Raw genomic sequence first — 12,491 nt, forward strand, 5'->3', positions numbered from 1 at the left:
CGACAGATGGCGACTAGCCTGTTTGGGGATAGTTTCCCCATTGAGCCCCGGGGCCGGAGGAGATGATGACATAATCTGCATGTTGTGCCCAGCCTTGACGGTGTAGGGCAGGTGCGGCCCAGTCCTGCTCACCGCCTGCCTTGATTCCCGCTGACTCAGGTTGTGTTTACATGACGATCGCAGTTGCCCCGGTTGCTAGGGCCGTGAGTGATGTATACAAGACTGCGTAGCTCCTCTTTCTCCTCATCCCCACTTGCTTTCCACTTATCAAGCTGATCTCCCGGTAATTTTCTCTCCTCCACCGAGCTCTGAGATTGTTAGCTTTGTTTTGTTCTTCCAGCGTTTCCTCCTTGACGACCTTGTTTTTACTTTGAACGCATTCTACACATACCCTACATACATTCCATCCATATTGTCAATACCTCTCTGAGACATCTGGATAATCCACTCACGAAGACATCATGGTGTCCCCAGAGAAGGATACCCCCCGTGACCGGGAATTGGTCCGGCATTCACTGACATACTCCGAGTCCAAAGTTCCAATGTAGGTTTCGCAACTAACGCCTTCTGATTCTTGTTTCGCGAAACCCATGGGTGATTTCAAACAAATGCTAAAACGCGGTCTACGCAGGTGGGACAGTTCGGATCCCGAGCGTGCGCCTCCACCGCTACCAATGAATCCTCGTTCGATGAGTCCGATGAGCCCTGCGACGAGGTCCAATGTTTCTCCCAACATTCAAGCAGTGGCCGCAAAATTTACAGAGAGACCTAGCGATAATGCACCGAGCTCCTACACAACAAATCCTATGCCACTCAAGTCTTCCTCGCCAGAGAGGTCGTTGGTCAAAGGCCAGCACAAGCGCATGCAGTCACTACAGCCTGAAGATACCCGACAAGATGCGCGCAGCGACTTTCTGAATTACCTTGACAACAGATCCCCAGAGCGTCCTCTTCGTGCGACGATTATTGATGGGACCAAGCCGCGCGACCCTACCAAGTCAACCAGTTCGCCAGTGCTCCGTCAAGATGTGGACCGCGAGATGAAATACTCCGTTTCGAGTCGGTACTTATCCAAGCCAATATTGGGAGAGAGTACTCCAACCTCAGCTACAATGTTGGCTCTGCAAAATATGCAGCTACCTCTAGAACCCGACCCTCCATCACCTTCCAAACCGCCAAAAATGATCGCTGGGCCATTTGAGCCACAAGCTTATTCCACAAAGAATGCAAGCATGGACACCCTCTCAAATCAAATCCACAGTCTCACGGACATTGCAAGCAGTCTGCAGCGTGAGATGATGAATTTGAGCCGACGCAGCAAAGACAATGCCACCGACCTGGTTAGCCTCAAGGCGGCAACCAACGCACGCGATGAAGACATTCGCAAGAGTCTGAAGGATCTGTCCTCTCATCTTACAAACAAGTACCTGGACGCTGAGGCTACAAGGTTTGAATTCAGCAATCTTTTCAAGGGTGGTGATGGGCCTAACGCCAAGGGTTCGGATAGTCCAGTTTCGAAGAGGAGCTACTCCGTGCCTCGCATGCCTAGCCCTAATCCATTCGCATTTGATCGGGAGTCTTGCGTCTCACCTGCTCCGATTTCCGACGGTTCCGCAGCCCTTGCTTTGCTCGAAAAGGTATTGCGCGAGATGGCAACTAAGGAAGGTGAGGAAAGGATCTTAGAGGTCGTTGAAGAAATCAAATCTCGACCAGCAACTAGCGCTTCGGATAAAGATTCCGATAACAAGGTCACTGCTATGCTCGAGGAGATCCTCAATCTCGTCAAAGAGGATCCTGCAAGCAAAGCCCTCGTGCGATCTTACCGTAGGGGCGCCAATACCGATAATATCCAATCTGGGAATGCCTCCTCCGAGCCGAGACGATCTGGGTCGATGGGATCCGTGCACCCTGAAACTGTACGTGCACTAGACCTTTCTAACTCTGAGAAGGAGGGCAGCTCTTCACCCAATAATCCGGAAGAAGTTCTGGCAATTCTTAGGAGTGTCAAGAATAGCGTCATCGAAGGAGGTGGAATGACCAACGGCGTGAAGTCGTTGGTACGTGAGCTACGAGGTGAGGTTCTGGGCATGGGTCGAGAACTTGCTCGCCGATTAGACGAGATCGAGAGTTCCCGTTCCAACGATGAGTCCGAGGAGCAGCCTAGAGCCGCTGGCCCAGAGGAAGTTTCCGCCATTGTCAACCGCAGCCTGGACGACCTCAAAGAGCAGCTGGCTGCTACTATCAATGAGAGTCGGCAGCAGTCGTCCGACTTGTCCGAATTCAGATCAACCATGAACAGTGCCGCAATCTACTCTGTTGTGAAAAAAGCACTCGATGAATTTGAACTACCTCAACCCCAAGCCCATTCGCGAGGTGCTGGAATGGACAGAGAAGATATCCTCGAGACTGTCCGTGAAGCCTGGGAGACCTACAAGCCCGAAATCGAGTTCAACAACTTTGGCTTGGAACGAGACGAGATCCTCACATGCCTTGAAGAAGGTCTCAAGTCTTACCAGCCCCAAAATGAACAGACGGTCACCTACGATCAGATTCTCGCAGCCGTTGAGGACGGCATGCAGAAGTTCATTCCTCCACAAATCGAGCATCAGCCAAGCATCTCTCGGGATGAGATCATCTTGACCATCCGCGAATGCTTGGAGAAGCAGCCCGAGTCTGCCTCTAGATCTCTTGACGAGGAACACGTCGGCGATCTTCACTCGATCCGCGACGAGATTCTCGATGCGGTCACTGGGACAATGGCAACGAACAACATGCAGCCCAAGTCTTTGGACGAGGACCATGTCAATCACCTCCACTCTGTTCGCGATGAGATCATTGAAGCCATTACTGAGGTAGTGACAAGCCATGCCGCAGGTCCCAAATCTGTGGACGACGATCACGTCAGTCATCTGACTTCTATCCGTGACGAAATACTTCAAGCAGTCGTCGGGGCAATGGCTACGAATAGCACAGGCTCCAAGGAGTTGGACGAAGGTCATGTCCATCACATGTACTCCATTCGGGATGAGATTCTGCAAGCAATTAATGGAATGATGGACATCAGCAGCACAGGGCCTAAGACGTTGGATGAGGACCATGTCAATCACCTCTACTCCATCCGCGATGATATCATTGAAGCTGTCACTGGGGCAATGGGTAACCACAGCACCTCCAGGCCTTTGGATGAAGACAATGTCAGTCAACTAAATTCTATCCGGGACGAAATTCTCAGCGCATTGGCCGGCTCTATGACACAAAGCACACTGAGCAAGGACTCATACGACTCTGGCCTTGGCCGCGACGAGATTGTCCATGCCGTTTCTGATGGCCTCGAAGCCCATTTCACTGCGGCTCGAGAGATGGATGAGCCACGCATTTCCCGCCATGATGTTATGAATGCGGTCAATGAAGCCTTCGATGCTCAACAATCAGCTCTTGCTACTGCTCACACGAACATCTCTCGTGATGAAATTTTGAATGCCATTGCCGAGGGCATTGAAAGTTCAATGAACGCTCAGAAATCAGCACTCAGTACGCCCTCTCGTGAAGAGATTTTCAGCGCCATCGTGGATGCCATCGAACACTCACGTTCTTCCCTCACCAACGACGGGGAGCCTAGTATTTCTCGAGACGAGATCCTGGGTGCCATCTTGGAAGGCATGGAGCACTTGTCAAAAGAACCGAATATCTCCAGGGATGAGATCATGAACGCCATTGCTGATGGCATTCAGAACTCGAGTAACTCTGTTTCACGTGCTCTTACACTGCCTAAGCAAGACAGTGACGATCAGCAGTCCACTCTTTCCCGGGAGGAAATTATTAATGCGATTCTCGAAGGTATTGAGCAGTCCCAGGCTTCGCTCGGCGTGAATGGTCAGCCTAGCGTTTCCAAGGAGGAAATTATGAGTGCTATCGCTGAGGGTATTGAAGCCTCGGCAAGCAGCCAGCAGTCAGCGCTCAGCACCAACGTCCAAGAGCCCTCCATCTCACGCGAGGAAATTTTGGCTGCCATTTCAGAAGGCATTGACAATGGCAATTCCATCACCCGGGAGATTGAGCTCAACCAGGACGACCTCATGGAGGCAATCACCTCCGGTCTCAACGAGGCTATCAGTACCGCAAATACCAACGTTGGGGAGGAGATGACAGAACGCCTCCAATCTTTATTCGAAGGCATGAAAGAGGAATTCAAGCAATACTCGGCCGCCGGTGGAAGAGATACCGAGCAAGTCCTCGACGCCATCAAGGATGGCCTCGATATCGTTCGCAAGGAGATCGAAACTTACGTGGTTACTGCGGCCGATCTATCCGGCAAGGAAGAAGTAATTGACACGGTGAAAGAGGGGTTCCGACTTCTCCACGCTGATATGGAAAAGACCATTACAGATTCAACACTTATGAATGCCCCGCGAGGCATTCCGGATACACCTGAGCTTCTGGATGCCATGGAAAAAGAGTTCGAGCACCTACGGGGAACCATCACCACTCTACTCCTACGCAATAATGCCACTGAAGACAAAGATGAGATCTTGGACGCTATTCGAGAGGCAGCTGATCGCCACAAGAATGACCCCGGCGATGATGTTGTCAATACGATCAAACATGAATTCGAGAGTCTCCGTGAGCGCATGGAGATGAGTGTGGTTCGTGCCGAACCTGGTGCTGAGAAAGACGAGATCATATCCGCACTCCGTGAACAATTCGACACCCTGCGCGAGGAGACGTCGCGTACAGACGGCAACGAAACCACGATGTCCTCGACAAGTGAGCTCCTCGAGGTATTCGGAGATAGTGTTGACTCAATCCGTAACGACCTGAAGAAAATATTGGAGAAGCCAACTGAGTTCGACAGCTCCGAGATTCTCGATACCATCAAACATGGTCTCGCAGATCTGAAGCTTGAAATGGATACTCTCCGTGATTCCAACAAAGAACTGGATGATGCCAGTACCGCCCGCGGCGGTGAACTCATCCTGGCAAACGAGCCCAGCATTGGACCTGACATTGACGGTCTGAAAGTGCTTATCACCGAGCTTCATGACAAGATCGAGGCCATTGAAACTACTCCTCATGCCGCAGAAGCTTCCGAGGATACTCTCAAGCGCTCACACCTTGATGAAGTCCTTCTTGCGATTAACGAAGTTCAGCTTGCCGTGGGTGAGATGAGTACTCAAAAAAGCGACGAGAACAATCAGACGGCTCGAAAGAAGGACATTGAGATTCTCGAGCAGTTACTCTTGAGTGCGAAGACCCAGATCGATGAACTTGTTTTCCCTTCACCGGACCAGGTCGCTACTCCTGAGCACATTGGAGCCCTGGAGACCATGATCCGAGAGGCAAAAGAATCGATTGCCCAGTTTTCTAGTCGCGTCGAAGCCGAGACTCCCACAAAGTCTGAAATCGGCATTTTGGAGAGTCTCATCAAAGATGTCTGGGTTATCCTAGATGAGATGAAGAGCAAAACTAAAGATGGAGATTCCGATAAATTACTTAAAACTGATATCGAAACGGTGGAAGCAATGATCTTCGAGGTCAAGACTCAAATCGAGGAGCTTAAGCTTCCTGATGTGAATACTCTTCCAACCAAGACGGAGATCCAGGAGCTCTCGACACTTGTCTGCGATTTCCGAGAGACGATGGAGGCCAATAACGAATTGACAGCCCAAGGGTTCGATGCTCGCAAGGTTGAGCACGGTGGTCTTGCCGAGAAAATCGATGAAGCCAAGTTTGTCGTCAGCGAGCTCGGGGACGAACTCAAAAGCAAGCTTGATGGCAGCACCGAAGGCCTGACCGAGCTTAAACAGCTCCTCGAAGGACTAGCCATCACCGCAGAGAGCTTCACCACCGTCGAAAACATGAAGGAGCTCACCGACTTGATCAACCGAGAATTCGAACGTTCTCGGGGCGATGAAGATGCAGTCAAGGCCGAAAAGGAGGAGCGGGATGCTGCTACAATAGTCAAACACGATGAGACGCGGGCCGCCATCATTGTGGAGCTTGGCACAAAGATTGACGAGAAAATTTCCGAAGTCTTGGCGAAGTATGAAGATGCGCATACGTCCCTCCAGTCGAAGTTCTCAGAAACCGAACAGAGAGATCTGGCACACACCGAATCTTTGACAAGTACGAGAAGCCTTGCCGAGGACATCAAGCTTGTCATCGGTGCTATGGGCGATAGTGTTAATGATACCTGTGAGCGGTTAAGTGTGGACACGAAGGCTCTCATGGAACAAGTCGATCAGTCCCGCCAGCAAATGGAGAGCATGCACAACGATGTGAGATCGCACCAGGAGCAATCTCAAGCTGAAAACGAAAGGGCTGCAGCTGCCACTGATCGAGTGGAGAGCAAGCTCCTTGAATTCCACCCTCGTATTCTGGAATCTGTGCAGGAGATATTGACAATCGTCAGCCAGCACTACGACCACTCCCAGAAATCAGCAGAAGACTTCAAGTCTGAACTGTCCGCATTGTCTTCAAGTATCCCAGCAATGCTACCTGCGCTGCTTCCACCGGAACCAGACCGTACACTTGCCATAGAAGATACTCCGCTACACAGCAAACTCGACGATATTTTGGAACATGCTAAGAACGACAAAGTCCACGAGATTTTGAACACTCTCCTTGATCACTCGAAGAATGACCAACTCCATGAGAAGCTTGATCGTGCTCTTGATCAAGGAGCGGGTTCGAATGATCAAATATATGAGAGACTCAATGAGTTGTTAGATCGTGCCACTAATGGGAGCGGTCCCGTTCATGAGAAACTAGACGCACTGCTCAGCCGTCCCTCGAATCCGCCGGAATCCGATCACTCTGCTACCCAGATGGCGAAGCTGGATGAGATGCACAGGGATATCATGGAAAACTCTCGCAGAATGAATGAGATGTTCGCTGCCCAGTCAGTGCTGGTCGCTGAAGATACCGAGCGAAAGCGACGTGAAGCTGAGGAGGCTGCGATTGCTCTTGAACGAAGAGTTTCGCAGCGTGAGCAGGTGGAAGCGGAGCTCGTTGGCTTGCAGGAAGAGAAGGATTCTATGCTGAACATGATTCATCGCCTAAGAGCAGAAAAGGAAGACCTGATCAAGCAAAACAACAAGCTTAGCAAGGATCTGTCCGGTCTTGAAACGGCCCTAGAGATACGCCACGAAGAGATGCGGCAGATGGAGGACCGCGCGGATGGCCTTGAGAAACGCATCCTGGAGGGTGTGCTCGACCATGCTCGTACTATTCTCCTCGGCCGATCCAATGGCTCGCAAGCCATGAACCTGAAGAGGAACCGCAGCACTCGGAGTACCCGTTCCTCACGCACAGGCGCTCGCAGTCCTAGTCTGGCGAGCACTGCTAGTACTGCCAAAGAGCCCAGTCGCAGTCTGCTTGGTAATGGTGTCGGAATGGCTTTGAAAAGAACCCCGACTTCGCTCCAGGCTGGAAAAGTTGCTGTGCAGCCCAACATCGGAAAGGAACGTCGGATTCTTAGCTTAAGTCATGTCACTGGAAACCGCGGTGTGGACCGACAGGTGAGTGCTAAATCTGGCATCACGAATTTGAAGCGCAGCCACTCTGTCAAATCGAACTCTCTTCGCAAGACTTCTTGGGCTGGTCCAATTTCTGTTGTCGACAAAGAGAACGAGCCATTCCACGAAGAGGACGAGCAAGCCAGCGAAGCGGAAGATGCTGGTCCACAGCGCAAGACTAGTTATGTGCAAAGTAACGCACCTACCAACCGGAAGACGAGCTGCGCAGAATCTGACCTTGGCACTGAAACCGAGCATGGCTATGCACCGAGCAACGCTGGCACTGACCGTCGAACAAGCTACGCAGCAAGCAATGCAGGCACGGAGCGCAAGACAAGCTACTCTGGCAGCATCGTCGACAGTGTAGTTACAGATGCCTCAGATCAACGCCGTGTCAGCGGAATGAGCTCCACGAATTCATACAACGTGGCGGAGAGCTCAATCGCCGAGCACGACCACGAGGACTACCATGATGATATTTCTATCGATGGCTCCGATGCGCAAACAGCACGAGAGGACGGAGAGCATTCTGGGAATGAGGACCAGAATGAGGATCACGAAATGTCCCGCCAGATCCAGCAGGCTAATGAGGCTGCGGAAGCCGAAGCTCTTAAGCTGTTGGCTCCCTCTAGTGGCAGCACTGATGTTGCAGTTTGATTGATATGTTTTGTTTTGGATGGAGTTGGGCGCTTGCACCATGAATGTTTTCTTTCTTTCTCATATACCACTTTTGTTTCTGCGTTTCAGTGCTTGGATGATTTGGATGACTTTCGTTTGTGACCATAAAGGTGTATTGTTTAATGATGATTTTCTTTTGTACTCTTCCAATACACCTGTGATGTAGTTCGATTGTATAGATGTATCATGTATGTGGTCACTTGTTGACGGGTATTGTTCTGGATCACAAACCATATTTTTAGCTGCTTGAAATCTTCCTTCGAACGACTAGTCCTTGTAGACCTAATTGTCCTTTTTTCATCATCTGTCACCTTTGTACAAGTCGACAAAGCCCGACCCAACGAATAAGGCAGGTGATCAGGTGACTCCCAACAAATCATTGCTGCCTGAGGCTATGCCGAGGCCAGCTTCACCTGGTCATCTCTCTACTCCATTCTCGGATGGAGCTACATATTTCTCCCCTATTCATGGTTATTGGGCTTTCCTTTGTTTCCATTTCCATTTCCAGTTTTTCTTTTCCCTTTTCCATTTCTTCCTGATAGACAGGATAGGGTGCCCTCTCAACCGCATATAGATCTACATTCCGACCTCCGAACCTCAAGGAGCTTTCCCCCACATCGGGTGATCACAGCTGGTTGAGGGGACATCCCACGATGTTGGACCCTTTCCCACCGCCTCCGGAATGGCTGCGGAGCTTTGTAGAGCCCTATACCCTCCGGTTGAACTGCCCGACACTTGCCGACCATATCCACGAGGTTATCGCAGCGTTTGCCTTCTACCTGTTCATCCATACAGTTCTCTCACCCCGGCTCTCGCCAATCCTCTTTCCTCAGTCTTACAACAAGCTCACTCCTCGGACGAAGCTGAACTGGGATATCCATGCTGTCTCTTTTGTTCAGAGCATTGTCATTAACGTTGCCGCCCTGTGGGTCATGTTCTTCGACAAGGAGCGCAGCTCCATGACCTCCGGTGAGCGGGTCTTCGCGTATACAGGTGCCTGTGGACTTATTCAGGCTTTGGCCGTGGGATACTTCGTATATGACCTGATTGTCAGCATTGTGCATGTGCGCATGTTTGGCCTTGGAATGCTTTTCCACGCTGTCAGCGCCTTGTGGGTGTTTAGTCTAGGCTTTGTAAGTTGCGTCTCCAATCTGCCTGATATAGGTACATTCAGTATCAAGAAGATCAGCATAAATGCGTTTTCATTTTTTAAAATCGAGAAACATCTAACATAGTTTCCGCAGAGACCATTCCTAAACTACTTCGCTCCGACCTTCATCCTCTATGAGCTCTCCAGCCCATTCCTTAATATCCACTGGTTTCTCGACAAAGTCAACATGACCGGCAGCCGCGCCCAATGGTATAACGGCATGGCTTTGCTCTTCAGCTTCTTCGCCTGCCGCCTCGTCTGGGGCAGCTGGCAAACCGTCATTGTGTACATGGACATGTGGAATGCGCTTCAGCAAACCTGGTCTGCAGCTGCAGCCCCACTCTCTGAACCCGTGAGCATCAACGCACATGTCTTCTACCCAGCCCGCGATGGTAGATTGTGTGTCAACGAAGCCTGCGCGCGCGCCAATGCCGAGATCACCAAGTTCAAGGAGCATACCGCGGGAGGTGTACCAACGTGGCTGGTCGTGACCTACGTCGGATCGAACTTGATCTTGAACTTCTTGAACTTCTACTGGTTTTCCAAGATGGTCGAGACTGTTCTCAAGCGTTTCCGCACTCCGGCTGATGCTGCTGGCATGAAGAAGGGGACGAAAGAGCCTGTTAGCGCAGAGAAGGATGCGCAGCTCAAGGAGGATATTGTGCATGATGTTGTCCTCGAGGCGGCTTCCAAGCTGGAGCAGCAGGAGACCGCTATTTTGCAGGATGAGCTTTCCTCGTTGCATGAAAAGATCTCTTCAAGTGTGGACTCAGGTCTCGGGGAGGAGTTGCGGAAACGGAGAGCAGAGCTTGTCGCGAAGCTTCCTTTGCCTGGTGCTTGAGGTTTGGATGGGACTTTAGGTTGTTATTTATAATCTATGTGTCTTTGAGTGCTGTGAAGTCTTCTTCCCTCTTTTGTCCATGCTTGCTTTATGATTGATTGAGATGTTTGTGACTCCTTTCTATGTTGCTTTCCCTTGAAATTGGTCCGACCTCTTCTATACTGGTCCAGAGACACAACAACGCCTGGCGTGATGGCTCTATTATTCAAACAATTATTGAAATAAATCCGGAATCATATTGGATAATATCGGATTCTTAGAATACAGATTTCAAAACAATTCCTGCCTGTCATACCCCGGCTACACCAGTCCGAACACCACACAAGCGCCCTATATCAGATTAAAAAAAGAATACATCAACCCATCTTCATTTCGTAATGGTTGGCAGTGTGAATATGCGACTTTAAACGAAAAGGACAAGCAGGATATTTACCGAGCAGCCGCAGCTTCGGGTTTAGCCAGCATGTACCGCACAGCTTCCTTAGCAACCTCAGAGTCCCACGGGCCGTCAACGCCGCCATAACTGAACTCAGGTCCGCTACCATCCTCGCCGCCTCCACGGGTAGCTTCACCCATGATAGTCTCGAGGTCGCGGCGCTGAGAGCTGATCCAGCGACGAACAAAATTGGCTGGGTCCTTGCTCAGAGCAGTGTAGAATGAGTGGCGAGCACGGGAGTGTGTAAGGGCCTGGACAATCAAAGCAACTTGGTCATCAAGCGAGGATATCTGGCGTAGGCCACTTGTGTACGCTGGGTTCTGAGTGAGAGCCATCATCTTGGTGCGCAGCGGGTCATCAACTGCGACCTGGATATCGTAGATGGTCGGGGTTGGGTCACTGTGGAACTCTTCATCGACGCGAATGGTGTAGGGAAGCTTGATTGGTTCCATAGGGCTGGTGTGAGGACCGATGCTTTCAGGAATCTGGGGGAAAAACATTTGCTCCCGGCCAAAGATCTACAGAGCTTGTTAGCGGATACTAGAAACACCAGACATTCAAAGTACATACCGAGCGTAGACGGTGATCACAGCGCACTTGTCGCTTCTCCTCGTCTTCTTGCAATTCCATGGCTCGGATGTAATCCCAGATTCCGAGAACAATTCCACTCCGGGTCTCCTCTTCGACATCTAGAACCTCGGCCAACTCCTTGCTCAGCTTGTATCGCTCTGGAACTTCGTCCCGGACAAGGCTGATGGTGACATTCAGATTGTCCTGCGAGGCTCGGGAGAACTGTAGACTATCAAATTCGGCACCTTGGGGCGCTGGTGTGTTGGGGTGTGTGTTGGGTTTGGACCAGTTAACCGGCTTAACCTCCTCGGGGATTGCCGAGACGGGCTTATCAAAGTCGATGGTGATAGCCTTGAAGAAATGGGAGAAGCGCTGGGACTGTCTCTTGGATTCGGATTTCTTTCCCTTATCCTCCTCGGCCCCGTCGTGGTCCATCGCATCTTCATCTTTCTCATCCTCATCGGGAACCGTAGGGTCGGTTTCATCGTCCAACAGTCGTCCTTCGATGCGTACCTTGTAGCGGCCGGAGCCTGGGTTGTTGCCCGGGCCTTGCCATGGCTGGTTTTCGACAGTATTAGAGATCCAGATGCGCATAGTCCGATACTTCTTGACGGTTTTGTTGATAGAGTCTTGGATATCCAGCCTCTTCCGAACAACAGCAGCATCCAATCGCTTTTCCAAATCGCGGAGGTTTTTATATTGCTGAACACCCTCGCCGATGATCACATCTTCAATGCCGTCGGGGAGGTTCCTGTCGGTCGGCTTGCGGCTGCGCCGAAGGGCAGCATCATTCGGGTGGGGCATAGGACGCGATGCCATGTACTGTTGGGCAACAGCGTGTTGTGGCATCGGAACAGGCATTGCGCCACCTATAGAGACGGAAGGTTAGAGCCGAGACGAATGAGTGGAGACAGATGAAAGGGGACATACCTGGCCCTGGGGGGCGACGGGGCGCGGCTGGAGATCGCTGTACATTTGAGGGCATGGCCCGAGCATAATGTTGCTGCATTGGAGCTTGCATTGTGGAGAAATCAAGCAACAAAACGGTGCTGGGAGGATATGGATGGGGGGAAAAGATGCGAGATGGTGGAGATGCGAGGTCGCGATTCTTTTGCCCGTCGCGCTTTACCCTTTTCGGACACTCGCGAATAACACCGTCGAGAGGAGAAAAGTCATTGTTCTACATGAAATTTTGCAGTTGAGATTTGATGAATAATTAGGAGCTAGACATATAAGATGTAGTTCACATGTTAAGTACTAATTACGCGCAGATCTAAGGGTAATTATTGATGTGATCGTGCA

General features: G+C 50.9%; 3 protein-coding genes across 3 annotated transcripts; 2 read left to right on the forward strand and 1 right to left on the reverse strand.

The window, feature by feature from the left end:
• Positions 1 to 461: 461 nt before the first annotated feature.
• Positions 462 to 8,171, forward strand: LCP9604111_2913 (uncharacterized protein; the record flags this gene model as incomplete). Its single annotated transcript, XM_039070443.1, has 3 exons — positions 462 to 544; positions 632 to 1,447; positions 1,508 to 8,171. The coding sequence occupies 3 exons, from the start codon at positions 462 to 464 to the stop codon at positions 8,169 to 8,171; spliced, it is 7,563 nt and encodes a 2,520-aa protein (XP_038930868.1).
• Positions 8,172 to 8,845: 674 nt separating this feature from the next.
• LCP9604111_2914 (TLC domain-containing protein) lies at positions 8,846 to 10,183 on the forward strand (the record flags this gene model as incomplete). The annotated part of the gene is made up of 2 exons (XM_039070444.1): positions 8,846 to 9,325; positions 9,437 to 10,183. The coding sequence occupies 2 exons, from the start codon at positions 8,846 to 8,848 to the stop codon at positions 10,181 to 10,183; spliced, it is 1,227 nt and encodes a 408-aa protein (XP_038930869.1).
• Positions 10,184 to 10,612: 429 nt separating this feature from the next.
• Positions 10,613 to 12,210, reverse strand: LCP9604111_2915 (SWIB/MDM2 domain-containing protein; the record flags this gene model as incomplete). The annotated part of the gene is made up of 3 exons (XM_039070445.1): positions 10,613 to 11,137; positions 11,190 to 12,058; positions 12,120 to 12,210. 3 exons carry the CDS (start codon positions 12,208 to 12,210, stop codon positions 10,613 to 10,615), a joined length of 1,485 nt encoding a protein of 494 aa, XP_038930870.1.
• Positions 12,211 to 12,491: the final 281 nt, after the last annotated feature.

Source organism: Penicillium roqueforti (assembly GCF_015533775.1).
Source record: "Penicillium roqueforti strain LCP96 04111 chromosome Unknown scaffold_04, whole genome shotgun sequence".
Lineage (NCBI taxonomy): Eukaryota > Fungi > Ascomycota > Eurotiomycetes > Eurotiales > Aspergillaceae > Penicillium > Penicillium roqueforti.